Raw genomic sequence first — 14,130 nt, 5'->3', positions numbered from 1 at the left:
TACACGTATTAATAATCATTTTGCTCAGGAGTCCCTGTTCAAGCGCCTTTTTTCCTTATCCAAAAGAAGTGCAATTAAAATAAAAAAAATGTTTCCCAGATGGGACTGATTCTGTACGAACAAATTCACATTTAAGAACTATATAGAAAATTTGTTCATAATACCCTGTTTTGATAAAAGAGTCAAAGTTAAGAGTATAAAGCCTATGTATACTCTCAAAGTGAGATCAAGGCAAGAGTTCAAGAAGATAAATATCCACTATTGAAACTAGAGAGAAATTCAAGCAACAAATATTGCTACGTCACATAAACTGGAAATCGCATTTTACTAAAAAGGAAAACACATCGGAACAAAACCCATAAGCAAATAAAACTTTGTATTGGGTAGCACAGGGAAGGGGGAAAGAAATTTTAAAACTTGGGGTTTTTACACCACCACCCCCCCTTCTTAAAAATAAAACTTGGGAAGCTTTTAAGATTCACTATATAACCAATGGTATATATTACAGATGGGTCAGTTTGGGTGCTTCCTGAATTCTTCCCTGAGAAGGATGGTGAGAAGCAAGATCTGTGTATGTTGGGTGGGGATCACAAGGTCCATGATGATGACTGTTGCCCATTGCCCCACTATAGTCCATATTAGCAGAGGATGGGTGAGGGAGATGAGTTAGACCAAAGATAGATGGTCCCGAATTTCCCATGGTATCCACGTAGTTTCCCCCAACATAGACAGGACTTCCCTGTATATGCGGATTGCCGTAACCATTGCCTTGAAGATGGTGAGGGTCATATTCAGGCGTCACTGCTGCAGTTGTTCCGGTGTATCTCTTTTGAGGAGGTGGGCAGCTATTGATAGGAGCTGGATATGATGTAGGGATGCTGTAAGTATTCGGATGAGTCTTGTTGAAAGAGGATGGCGACTGAGGCTCATATGGAACACTGTTGACGAGGGAATGCATAGAGCTCAGGTAACCTCCAGCAGTTGAAGGGGCAGGACTTCTGCTGGGGGACTGTCCTCCAGAAGAGGTCATCATGCCTTTGCCTTTCTGATCCTTTTTGTATTTCATCCTGCGATTCTGAAACCATATTTTGATCTGTCTTTCAGTGAGATTTAGAAGGTTAGCCATCTCTACCCTTCGTGGCCTGCAAAGGTATCTATTGAAGTGGAACTCCTTTTCCAGTTCTACCAGCTGGGCACTGGTGTAAGCTGTGCGGGCTCTTTTAGAAGAAGCTTGCCCTGGGGGGCTTTTATCACCAGCACAACTCTCACCTATACAAATCATACAAAGAACAAGATAAGTAGGATGATACCTAGCATACTATGACCAGAAATAATAATAACTACTTACTTGCTAAATTTGCAAGTACACTCAGAGATCTAATGTTAGAATGGCTTACTCTAATAGTAAATGTGTATATAAATGGAAGGAAGACTGATCAAAGGCCATTTGCTGCCTGAGGCAAAGTGCAAATGGTGTTCTTCCATTCAACCATCCTGCCTGAAATCAATGGTGATGAATGGTCTGTGTCTCCCTCACACTGAGGCTAGCAGGCTATCCTAAGAAGAGCACTGAGGCAACATTACAGATCCCTCCAAACCTCTAGGACCCTCCAAGTATATTTGACTTCTAACTCCTTTCCCCCAGAATAGCTATGTAGAGTGAGGATTATAAGAATTGAAACCCATCAGGCTAAATAATAATCTGGTCTTTTCCATCCGATTTTAATTCTCTGATCTGGTAACAATCGCCTGAGGTAACCATTTCTAGAAAAAGAGCCATGCAGCCTTCAAAAACTACTAGAAATAACAGCTCCTCAGAAATGTAATTTTTAAAAGAAAGATAAACAAGGGAACTGATGACATAGATGGTCAGGTTATTCTTCACAGAAATTCCTTGTTAATTGTGTTGGATTAGTCTCAATAATATGGACACCTTATATCAGTAGAATAAAAATATAATCCTGATAGCAAACATCCATTCTCCCTCCACTTCCTTCTCAGGGTAACCTCGGACACTCACCTGCAATAAAATATTACTTGGCTTAAAGCCAGTTTGAGCCCATTGAAAAGAATAGAATGGAATAAGGCCATACAAGGCCAAATCTGTGACTGAGTTTAAAGGGAATGCCCAGAAGAGGCTTTGTACTACAAAATTCATCAGGCTCAATTCACCTAAATAATTCAGTGATATTATGGGAGATGTAGCCCAAACCAAATGGAGGACACTTCCTTCCCTACTCTTAAAGTGTAAAAGTAGCCTTTATAACCATTTTGAAATACATGTAAAGGTAAACTGTTTATCATTTATTTACTTAATTGTCCTGTGTCTACAGGGAGGGAGAATACTGAGATGTTTTCAAAAATGTCCTGCATTTTTCTTCACCTTATGGAAGAAACCACTGCTTAAGCTACCTGGTACTTTCAATTCTGATTCTCAGAGGGGAATTTTGGAAGTATATAAGTTGTTCTTACAAGATTTATATGCTTAAGCTTAATTTATGTATCTAAGCTTCTGGCTACTGAACAATGATGAGATAAGGCTGCAGCTTAAAGCATATCTACCTTAAAGGCTTTCTAGCTTTATTTCCAAATATAAGCATTTGGCATCTGCTCTTAGTATTCTGAATGACTAGATATACGGGTTCTGGTTTTGTAAACTAATATATATATATATATATGTGTGTGTGTGTGTGTGTGTGTGTGTGTGTGTATATATACACACACATACATACACACACTCTATGATAGCATTAGAAATGCATTGAGGAAAACATTTGCAAAAATGTTTAGAATCTACTTTCCCCATCCAAGATAAATTGCGGAAGTAAATGATAAGTAGAAGCCAAATGCCTGGGGGAAAGGACGCTAATACTTTTCTCATCGATTTGGGTTTACTTATGTAATAACACTGTAGATAAACACTGTAATCCACCCATAATGTATTTATGGACCTGCCTGCAGAGCGCTAAAGAAACCTAAGCTTTGTTCCCACTCCTATAAGGCTGCCAGTCTGTGAGCTAAAATCAAAGGAGGTTATGAATATCAAACAAAGCATTGATCTTGACTGAAGATCATGATGAGCTATTTTATTCTCATTACGCTTCAGCAGGAATATAGGTCGCTGGCTTATTGCTGGAATAGAATCAAGCCAAAAAAAAAGTGCTAACACTGGTGGAAGACAGGCCAGGGGCTTGTACATATCTGGCTCTGGTTTAATCGCTGCCAAAGGGGGAGGGAGAGGCTGCAGTATGGAATGTTGAAGATTCTAACAGACATCCAAGCTTGAAAAGAGAGAAGCCAAGGAACTTCACATTCTTTTTTCAGAGTTGAACAGAGGTCACCATCAGGCAAACTGAAGCCTCTCTCATCACCCGACTCTCTGGAGATGGGCTTGTGTGTGTATGCACAAATGAAATAAAATAATGCTTGTGATCTCAAGAGATTGTACAGGTTCAATTTCCCAGTAAAAATAGTGGGGAAGTTTCATGTCTTTCCTGAAACCACGAAATACTTGGCAGGCAGGGCTCCCAAGAAGTTTAGCAGAACTTTGACGGGTGGTGGATCAGCTGCTTGTGCTAGCAAGGACTGAACCCTCCTGTTTTTCTCCAGTTAACCCTCCCCTATTCCATTACCTGAACTGGAGCTGCTGTTTTTCTGCTTGGTGTTTTGCCGAGATTCTTTCATCCAGGGAAATATTTGTTTGGACATGGTAGGTGAGTTCAGGATGGAGCTCTTTGTGGCATTGGCAGGGGTGGCGTTGTTGGCAGTGGCATTTTGAGGTGGCGACACAGAGGAGGGAGGAGGAGGAGGAGGAGGAGGAGGAGGAGGGGGCAGTGGTGGTGCCTGCTGGGTCGGAGGCTGTTGCTGGGGCTGTTCTGGTAGGACTGGGGGTTGGAGAGATTGGCTGGGGATGGTCCTCATACAACTCTCGTTGATCTCATTGGCCTTGTGATGGGACACAGTACTGTTGGTGCCGGCAGCAGCAGCAGCGGGGGACTGCAAAGAACATGCGGGTCGATGGTACTCTGTTTCCACCAGCGCTGAAGCAGAAGGCAGAGGATATTGCTGCTGACTAGCATTGTAAGCGAAACCATTTGCTCCTTGGTAGGAATAGCCTCCATAGATCGCAGAGCTGTCGTAGTAGGTCGCTTTTTGCATTTCGTTGTTTCCCAATATTTATTTCATAAACTGACAGGGTCTTGACACCCTTAAAGAATAACATTGGCACCACTCTGTCACATGACGTTTCTCCTCCAATGGCCTCTCCTGGTAGACCTAGGGTGTAGGGAAAGCACAGGAGAGTGGAGAAATAGTACAAATCCATCTTACTTTCAATAGCTAAGTGACATGAAAGCCATAACAGAAAAAGTGGTCAGCAATATTTAGCAGCATGACTTGGCCTGAAGGCGAAGAGAATTTCGGTAAGAGGAGGGAGGGGGGAGAAATAGAAAGAGATATGCAGAGATTTACTGGCAGCCCAGATTGTGTGGTTTACAGATCCAAGAGAAAGTAGATTTGGGTGATATCTAATCACGCACACACTCACATCCACATGCAGGCTAAGAATTGTTTTATCTTTTCTCCCATAAAAAGGGCTCTCTGATCGATCACTGCAATAAATGGCCTCCAGATAAGAAAGAGGTTGGAGCAGATTGTTTTCCATAACTGATTTAAGACTATGAAGGATTTCAAAGCACCACTTATGCTTTCCTTTTGCTTTCCTTCTGAGAAATATCACATCGTTTCCCTTATTTATCGAAAGAAAAAAGAAAATCTTGCTGTACTTTACTTAAAGGGTTGTATACAATGCCTTTTAAAGAAAAATCAATACATGCATCTTCCAGGCTCACCACGAAGAGTGACTCAACAGTCCAACGCTGGAGGAGTTCGAACTCACAAAATGTTGGCTAGGAAACCAAAAGATTTGATAAATGGAACCCATAATGACCCTCGTGTGTTGAAACTGCACAGTGGCTGGGGATATCCTGAGCTTTCTCTGTTTAATAATCAGCCAACTTCCTGCGCATAAATTAGCTTTAACTGCTGCCAGTTTAGACAGGGACACAAATCTGGCCTCTCTCATCCAATAGTCTCCACATGTAGCAAACGGGTAACAGTCACAAATTATCTTCCAGTTAGCGCTCCTTTGTGGGACGTTTCAGGCCTGTCCCTTTGGTTGCTTCTGTCCTTGCAGTATCTCGTCTCAATTGTTTGAGGGTGTATCAAACATTATTGACATTATTACTATTATGGTTGGTTGCGCAGTCAGTCAGATGTTTTGAATTATTATTTTCCCCTTTCCCTCTTTCATGAATATATTCACAAATATCTGGAAAAAGGCATAGCCACCAGTGTCCATCTCCATGACCACAGCTTGAACCTTCCTCCTAACTCAACCATAATAGGTTCTGTCGCTGAGACTGCAGTGTCATTTGATGTATGGAGGTCATTTGGATGCAGACAGAGGAATCGGTGCACAAAACCACAAACACTCTTACAAACCAGCCAAATATTTTTTGTTCACTCAACAATGTTTACCTGTTTGAGCAGAATCAGCTAGAGAATGGGTTGGATGGGATTTCGGAGGACTCCTTATCTGCAATTGAACGAACTTTTTATAGACCACCAGTTAAAAATCTATCACTTCCACACCTTCTCTCCAAAGTCCTCGTATTCACACAAACATTCCCAACTCAAGTTCCAGTCAAAACAGTGGGCTGCCAGGGTATCTTGCCGGAGGGAAACATTTCACACTATCACTTCACAAGTATACTCAGATTAGTTGCAGGAGTTTGCATTTCAGTTCACTCAAGTTTCTTTCAGAACAAGGCACACATGATAGAACAACGATGGATTTAATAAACCTCTTGCAGATGGCAGCTTCCTTCCATAGAGAGGGCGAAGCTATCTCCTTTTATCCTTTGCTTGGTTTTAAAAACAACAGTCAAGTCTTTCAAAAGTTATAATAAACAACCTGTATTGGAAAAATGTAGGAGCTGAATTTCAGCTGCAGTTTAGCTCGGTAGGAACTGACTTTATCTGATTTGGGAGCAAATTTACTTTAAACTCCAGAACTTTACTTTGAATTTGACTGGGGAGCCTGAATGTTGCTATCTGTTTCCTAATGTCTCTTCTTAATTTCAAACTTTTAATACTTTTTTCCCTTTTTGTTGGGGGGTGGGGTTGGAAATGTTAGTTCACTTTTTGAATTAAGAAATGTGAAATGGTAAGATGCTGGGTGCCATTTGCAGAAAGGACTCTTATAAGAGTTCCCCAAAGTCTCTTTTGCTTGTAAGTAGGGAAAACAATGAGCAAAAGAGACTTTGGGGTGGTGAGACAGCCCCTTTCCTGTTTGTGGACAGTCAGTGCAAACAAAAAGCAGTTGACAATGCCTGCAACAGAGGAAATAGCTCCTGTTTAAAGTTAGAAAAAATAATACACAATATCACACTTTACACTGAGTTGTTTTTCTAAAGGTAAATGCTTATTTCAAGAGAATGCAAATGTAGGAAAACACACACACACAAAAAAAACAGCCAGTGATGGAGAAGCGCTAGTACTCCAACATCAAAACGTCTGTCTGAAAACCCAATGTCTTCAAAATATGACTTTAAACTCGCCTTTCTAGTAACAGTAGATTATCTTGCCAACCTGCAGGCTGATGTCTGTTTTTTTTTAAGCATCTGTTTGACACAGGTTTATTCCAAAAACTGCTCCCACTTGATTAAAATGAACATACTTCTTGCACCCATTGCCAGGATTGCAACCTTACAGCCCAATCCTATTCCTGTTCAGCTCAGAAGGAAGTCCCATTATAGCAATTGAGACTGGCTCTCTGGAAACCCTGCATAGGATGGCAACTTTGATTCAGGAATACTGTGGGGATAAGAAAAAAGTGAGATCCGCACTTGATGGAGAGATCTTCTCCTAAAATCTCGGAAGCAATGCAAAGTTTTCTTGGAAAGACTTATTCCCCACCCTCCACCACCAACAACACCCACACAAAGAATCCAGTCTTCCAATCACGACTCTATTAGCCCGATCCACACATAATGCAAGAAAAGTAACAGTGGTGCACAGTTTCTGGAGTTTTTGCAGAAACTACTGGGTTGAATCCAAAAATTATCAATGTCCTCTTAAACTAGCTGGCAGACCAGGCTACAGGTTTGGAATCTTTTTCTCTGGGTTTGTCTGGATTACCCTTCTACCCACCCCTCCTGTAAATCGTCCACGCGGGTGGGGGGGGGAACCTCCATTTACATTCCCCACCCACTTCCCCACTGTTGGCCTCCTCTTGGCGGGCCGGAGATTTCCTGCCAGATAAAGAAAAGTTGAGGGGAGAGGGGCACCCGGCCTGAACTCTCGATGTGAAATGGTCTATCCGTCACTGCCTGGAAGGAAGCTCCAGCCTGTGAACTCTTCTTGAACCGAGATTTAAGTCTCTGGTCATAAATCAACCAGGACATAAACTCCAGCATTCACCACTGATAGCCGCATATTTGGGGCTTGCTTACCTTAATTCTGACGACAGAGGCGGAAGCCAGTATTGGTCTTTGGAGGCTAGACGACAGTCGTTCCCTGCCAGTCCAGCGATCAGGCTCTCACCATTTCACTTTAACCCCTCCGCCCTGACCACTAAATGCCTTCTGCTCCTCCGGGATGGGGACCAGTTTAAGTCATTTCTGCCAGGACGAGCCCAAGAGCCAGAACCGGAGGCGCCCTGCCTCCACCAGGAAGGGGACACCCAAGAAGGTCTTTCTTCAGCTTGCCTCCGATGAAGTGTCCTCCCTTGCCCTGTCCCTTACCTCATCCCGGCCCCAACCTCCACGCCCCCCCCACCTCGCCCTCGCCTCGCTACCCCTGGACAAGCTCTCTCCTGGACCAGATCGCTGGGAAAAGGCAGAGGGCTGCGTATGCAACCTTGTACACCCAAGGGGGCGTTTGTTGGGAGAAAGCAGGCAGCTGCCTCAGGGAAGTCCGGGGCAGGCAGGAGAGATGGGCGGGGGGGGGGGGGAGAGATAGAGAGAGATGGAATGGAGTGAGTGAGAAGAAAGAGGCAGTGAAAGAGTGCAGGGCCAGAGAGGCATTAGAGGCCAGGAAAATTATGCTAATCAAGACAAAGGATGTTCACAAAAAGGTTATCACCCTCCCCAGACCTTTGATGGTACATGTGTGTGCATGCGTGTGTGTGTGCACGCGTGTGTGCCTGTGTGTGTATGTGTGTAAAATACACACAAACATAAATTTCACACTCCAGTATGGCAACAGCTTGATAAATAATATAGAGAATTCTGGGCGGGGTGCGGGAGAAGGATGGCATAGTTTAAAATTTAAAGTTATGCCATATATGGATAAACACTACCCCACCTCCACCACACACAATAGAAAGTATACTTCTGGTCTGTCCCACAATCCAGGGCATTGTAGGTGACCATCATTAGATGCCCACTTCCCCTCTTCTCATATGCATCATGGAGGCACAACATTCCATTTACAAAATGAGCTTCATATTTAGGATACAAGGAGAATCTGCCTGAGAGTTCAGCGGAAATCAACAATAATGCCTGGCTGGATAACCAGTGTAATAAACTTGCCCGGCTCCTTCCATGTCAGTGGGACGAAATAATTATCAAGGTTCTAATTCAAAGTAAATGTAACTAAACACTAGGTAACTAAAGCAAGGACTAATAAAGGCTAGGATGTATTTTTTTTAAAATCCCATTTATATCCCGCCCTTCTCCGAAGACTCAGGGCGGCTTACAATCTAAAGCACCATGTGCTTAGCAATTGTGAGGTTATACCCTCAGGAATATTTTGGAGAGGCGAATATTCATTTGAAATAGGGAGGAATAATTTCTCAGTCTGCTGAAAGGTAGGTATCAAGACTTTCTAAAGCGCAGTCGGGTTGAGGATTTCTATCTGTCGCTTATTGCCTACCTCTCCCGTATCTCAATTCACATTATTTAACAAATACTCACGGCCATGACGATCAAGCGCGCTGCTGTTTTGGTAACTTTGGATTTTCCTTATTCTTCTTTCTCTTTCTCCTCCCTTCTCTCTCTCTCTCTCTTTTCACCTTTCTTTTTTCCACTTCTCCTCTCCTCCTTTTTCCCTTTCTGATTTTCCTGCCATTCTCTTGCTCAAGTAGTCTGTAGTCTGACGTTTAAAATAACATCAATAAGTAGAATAGTTTCTAATAACTCTATTCCCCACCACCACCATTCGCACGGAGAGGTGGGGTGGGGTATAAAGAGACCAAAACAGGACGAAACAAAACAAAACAAAAAAAACCCACATCGCTTTAGACCCGGAGGGCGAGGTTTTAAAGCGCCCCAGAAAAATCAGCCAGTTGGCGCTGCAATAAGAGCTAAGTGCGATTTTGACAGGCCTTCGTTACCAAAGGTGTAGAAAATACAAAGGAGTTTCTTTAAATTGCACTGTCATCTTAAACCCCAAACAAAGCAGAACAGGGGAAAGAAGAGATTTATACACGCACTCACAAACATACACACGTACTTTCAGTTCAGGGTGGCCTCCTATGCATACCAATGGTTTTTGTCATTTATGGCGAGGCAAGATTTATGACTTCTTGCGGCCGAGCTGTAAACAGAAGTACCCAACAGAAAACACTTGCTTCTCAGAGCATATTGCCAGGGCTCCACATGAAAGGCGGAAAGCTGAGCCGCTGCTGCGTAGGCGGTGGGGAGGACAGCGGGGACCAAAATTCACCGGTCAGCCGTTTTGCTATATCCTCCCGCTTGGCAGTGGCGATGCAAGAAAACGCCGCTTTTGTCAATAATCAGCCCTATTACTTTTCTTCTGGAAAAATGCTGATAGGACATTTTTCTGTCCTTCCCCCTCCCACCCCCCCCCACCCCCCACCCCCAGCCACCTTTTGCCATCCCTCCCTCCACAAAAAGAAAAGAAATCCAATTCTTTTGGTGGAGCTGGCAAAGAAAGTTCTTTCCGGAGAGAATTTGAGAAGAAAACTCGATGTTCAACCCACCAGCTTCTTCCCCTGAAGTAAAAATAAAAATAATAAAAAAAAATTAAGCAGGCAACAGTCAGCTGGGCGTTTTGTTCACCTTGCCCGTTTCTGAGTATATTTCATTAGGAAGGTGCCTAAAACAGTAAATACTAAAACTGAAGGCAAACAAAGGTCCAAATAGAAAGGAGAATTTTCCAATATTCCAATAAAAGTATCCAATTAATAGGCGGCACTGTTTCTTTCTGCTCCCATTTATTAGCTTTATGGTTGCTAAAACCTATCCTGTCCTCTTTGTCTCTTTCTTTAGCTCTACTGGATTTTCAGAATTTTGGTTCTTCTTCTGGTTATTTTGTTTTGGTTCTGGTTATTGAGTTTCTCCTTCTTTACCACTACATTGTACAGGTATCTTTGCAATCTCCCCTCTCTTGTTGCCATCTAAAGAGTCAGATTCTGTTTAGATTCATGCTGGACCAACTGGACCTAAAGCAATATAAATCCAAATGGTTCAAGAACCCCTCATTCTGAAGCAAGGTTGGATTGAGGGTTATTTCTCAAAAACAAAAGCTACTTTGCATTTGCAAAGCAAAGTTTGCAAATGAATGTTTTCTCTCCAAGGGAAAAAAAAATATTGACAAGTTTTCTTATCAGCTCAGCAAATAGGAAAGATCTCAGCACACCTTATTAAAAAGCACACGTGGGTGTGTGTAAAAGATAAAATAAATCAAAACTCTGTAAATGGAACAAGAAAATACTGGAAAGATTGTTTAAAGAGAAATATTATTCCAGATTTTTAAACTTCAGGTCAATTAACATTCCAAATCCATGAAATCTTTCCCTGGAAGGTATTATCATTAATTTTATGGGACTTGTTTCCTGATATGGACAGCATTTAAAATCTTTCTCTACCTAGAAAGTAGACTTTATCATATCAGCATCATTGATACTTGGATCTCTATCTAGTCAACTGTTCACTTTTTAACTTCTGCACACAAACACAGCCTCAGGATTGGGATTCATTATTTATGACTGTTTTAACTGGGTCAAAAATCCTCCGGAACTGGGCCATAAATCATACAAAATGATGACAAAATAATTGAGCCAAAATTAATGTTCCCCACTTTTTTCCCAGCTGGGTCTAGCCCAGGTGAAATCTAATTTTCTTTTTCTCATCTGAAAAGCTACTTTTAAATACTATAAATTGCCAGGCAATTCTATTTAATTACACACTAAAAGACAAATACACAGAGATACATACTAAAGACTTATAGGTGGTTAATTTTGCAGATATACTAGAGACTTGCTTGTTTGGCAGATCAGAAAAGGAGAGTTAATTTATACTAACATACATATATGAATGCATGTATGTTTCTCCCATATACGTGCATATACAGAAAGAGATGCAGTCATATATATATATATATTAAATATTCTGCTATATATATATATATATATAGCAGAATATAGCAGTCATATATATAGCAGTCATATATATATATATATTAAATATTCTGCTATTAAATATCCATACCAAAATTTTTTTTATTCTTGATACTTCAAATCTTTGTACATCTAAAATTGAACCCTTAGTTGAATAATTGCAACTGCCAATAAAAGGACTAGGAAAGCATAGCAGGGTGAAGGCTGCCCCCAGCCCACTGGCAACATAAATCAACAGTCAACACTCTGACCTTTAGCAATGCTGGGATTCAGTGGTGGATGCAATTTTATATAACATTTGTCCCCTTGTATAAAGCAAGGAGGGCATTCATGCCCTCTCCCTGTTCCCTTTAGGAGGCAGTTCCTTCCATAATATGGAATGAATAAGTGGTTAGGATTTGGTGATCACTAATATAATCCTTTAGGAAACACAAGAAGGCAAGTGTCTGCTTTTGCTTCTTTCCAGAGTCCTGCTCAAGCAAATATGGCCCTGTAAAGAATCTCATTGATCATTATGGCGCATAGATGGATGGATGGTTTTCTTCCATTCTCAGAGAGAAGAGAGTGGAGGTGCAAGTGGAATGGGGGAGGGAGGCACACCTTGCTTCCATACTGAATTGATAAAGGTTTTCCTCACACAGGCTCCATGGGATACTGGTAAAAATAATATCGCCATACATCACAAATAAAATGGCAGCTGAATTGCATATACATTCTATTGGAGCACCCCTCTCCCCAAATACAAAAGAGAGAGAGAGAGAGAGAGAGAGAGAGAGAGAGAGAGAGAGAGAGAGAGAGAGAGAGAGAGAGAGAGAGAGAGAGAGAGAGAGAGAGAGAGAGGAGAGAGAGAGAGAGAGAGAGGCATTTAGTTTTTGGCTGTGATCACAATGTCCTAATATTACTCAAAATGCTCATGAAACAAATAATAACAACAACAACAACAACAAGCAGCATCAAAACAAGCCTTTCTTCTTTCTCCATATTTTGATTTTTAAAAGGAATCGCTATATCTTTTAGCAAAACAAACAAACAAACAAACAAACAAACAAAACCCAGAAACCCCACAAAACCCCAGTCTGGAACGATCCACAGGAATTTTTAACCTTTTGAGTAGGGACCGGAGGCGGGGTGGGGATAGTTCTCCGTTGCAAAGCTCGTTGCAAAGCTCCCAGCCTCACAAGCCCAGCGAAACAAAGAGGAAGGCGAAGTGCATAGTAGCCCCTCTTAAGCCTTTCCCCCCCGGACTTTTGCGTAGCCCCGCTAGAAGTCGCGCGCTCCAGGAACAATCAACGGAAATACCTTAAAATAAAATCCATCCTCTCTGTCTCCCTCTCTCTCTCTCTCTCTCTCTCTCTTTTTAACGAAGCATTTCGCCCTAATAGCCGGGCAATAATAACCTTTCCATCAGGATCAAGTGCGGTAGCCCAAACGGAGACTTCCCGAGGGTGAGCGTAGCGTTGAGGGGCGGGAGTGTGTGTGTGTGGGGGGGATCGGCGATGGATAACAGAAAGCAGTCCTTGCTCTGAACAGAAACTGGGGAAGCGTAATCACAGACGAAGCCAGCCCGGGTCTCCACTCCAAATAGCACAATAATGCGCTGTATTATGTGCTCACGTGGTCATACGTCAACTTAAATCCTTTTATTTGAAATCGGGAATCGCTGAAGGAATCAGGTTGGAAGCTCGAGCCTCTGGTGTATGTGTGTACGCGCGCGCATGTGTGTGTGTGTGTGTGTGTGTGTGTGCGAGAGAGAGAGAGAGAGAGAGAGAGAGAGAGAGAGAGAGAGAGAGAGAGAGAGAGAGAGAGAGAGAGAGAGAGAGAGAGAGAGAGAGAGAGAGAGAGAGAGAGAGATTGCTTTCCCTTCTTTCCTCTTAAGCTTTAAGCAAGAGCATTTCAGAAGAGTGAGGAGAAAACCATGAGCTGGAGACGTTTATTATTATCCTCCCAACCCACATATTATTTTTTCCCCATGTAAGTTTTAGAGGGAAGGTAAGAAGAATTATTTTTATCAAAGATTAACAAGATGCCCTGTAGAATGAAACCTCTCTGGTGACCCTTCAGAGGTGGTGTGAGGGGGGGGGGGCGGGGGGAGGGGAAGACACTGGGCACAAAGCAGATGAACTTCATTCTGATTTCTACATGGAAACCCTTCAGACCATCAGCCATCCCGCAGCCTCTTCTGTAAGTCTATTGAGTGGAGGCTTGCTCAACACCCACATGGAACACCAGAGTTGTTGTGGAGACTCCAGAGACTTTGAATTACCTGACAAAGGACCTTCTGCTAGAAACTACTGGGTAGCTGCCCTTGTCCTGCTAATGGCCGAGGAGGAGGAGGAGGAGGAGGAGGAGGAGGAGGAGGAGGACACCATCTGCCTGTAGATTTAAATTTTACCAAAACTTTGGGACCTTCTCATTCAATTCACACTTGCACATTTCCTATGCAAGTACTTGAGTAATGTGCAAAATTACAGGGTTATAGAGAGATGAAAAATTTAAGAGAAAATAATAATATATCTGTCTAGGAACAGAGAACTTTGAAAACCAAGGAAGGGAAATAAAAAAAGCTGGCACAAGACTTTTAAATGAACTTAAGAAATGATTTTTTTTCCTCTTTTTTTTGCTTCTGGACAGTTTATTTTCATAACAACTTCTAGCCTAGGAGATGTTGAACACTTTTAATAACGAAGAAACAAGCTAGTTCTTCT

The 14,130-nt window shown here is 42.2% G+C and overlaps 1 protein-coding gene across 1 annotated transcript in view; it reads right to left on the bottom strand.

Annotated features, from left to right (window-relative positions):
- Positions 1-297: 297 nt before the first annotated feature.
- HOXA3 (homeobox A3) overlaps positions 298-14,130 on the bottom strand; it is a 48,712-nt gene continuing 34,879 nt past the window's right edge. Inside the window, exons 2-3 of the mRNA XM_081345715.1 lie at positions 3,633-4,275; positions 298-1,269 (exon numbers count right to left, since the gene is read on the bottom strand). Of these exons, the coding sequence (XP_081201841.1) occupies positions 503-1,269; positions 3,633-4,158 (1,293 nt within the window). The 5' untranslated portion in view covers positions 4,159-4,275 and the 3' untranslated portion in view covers positions 298-502. The remainder of the gene's footprint in view (positions 1,270-3,632; positions 4,276-14,130) is intronic.

Source organism: Vipera berus (genome assembly GCF_964194415.1).
Source record: "Vipera berus genome assembly, chromosome: Z".
Lineage (NCBI taxonomy): Eukaryota > Metazoa > Chordata > Lepidosauria > Squamata > Viperidae > Vipera > Vipera berus.
This window is presented reverse-complemented; position numbering and strand designations above follow the sequence as displayed.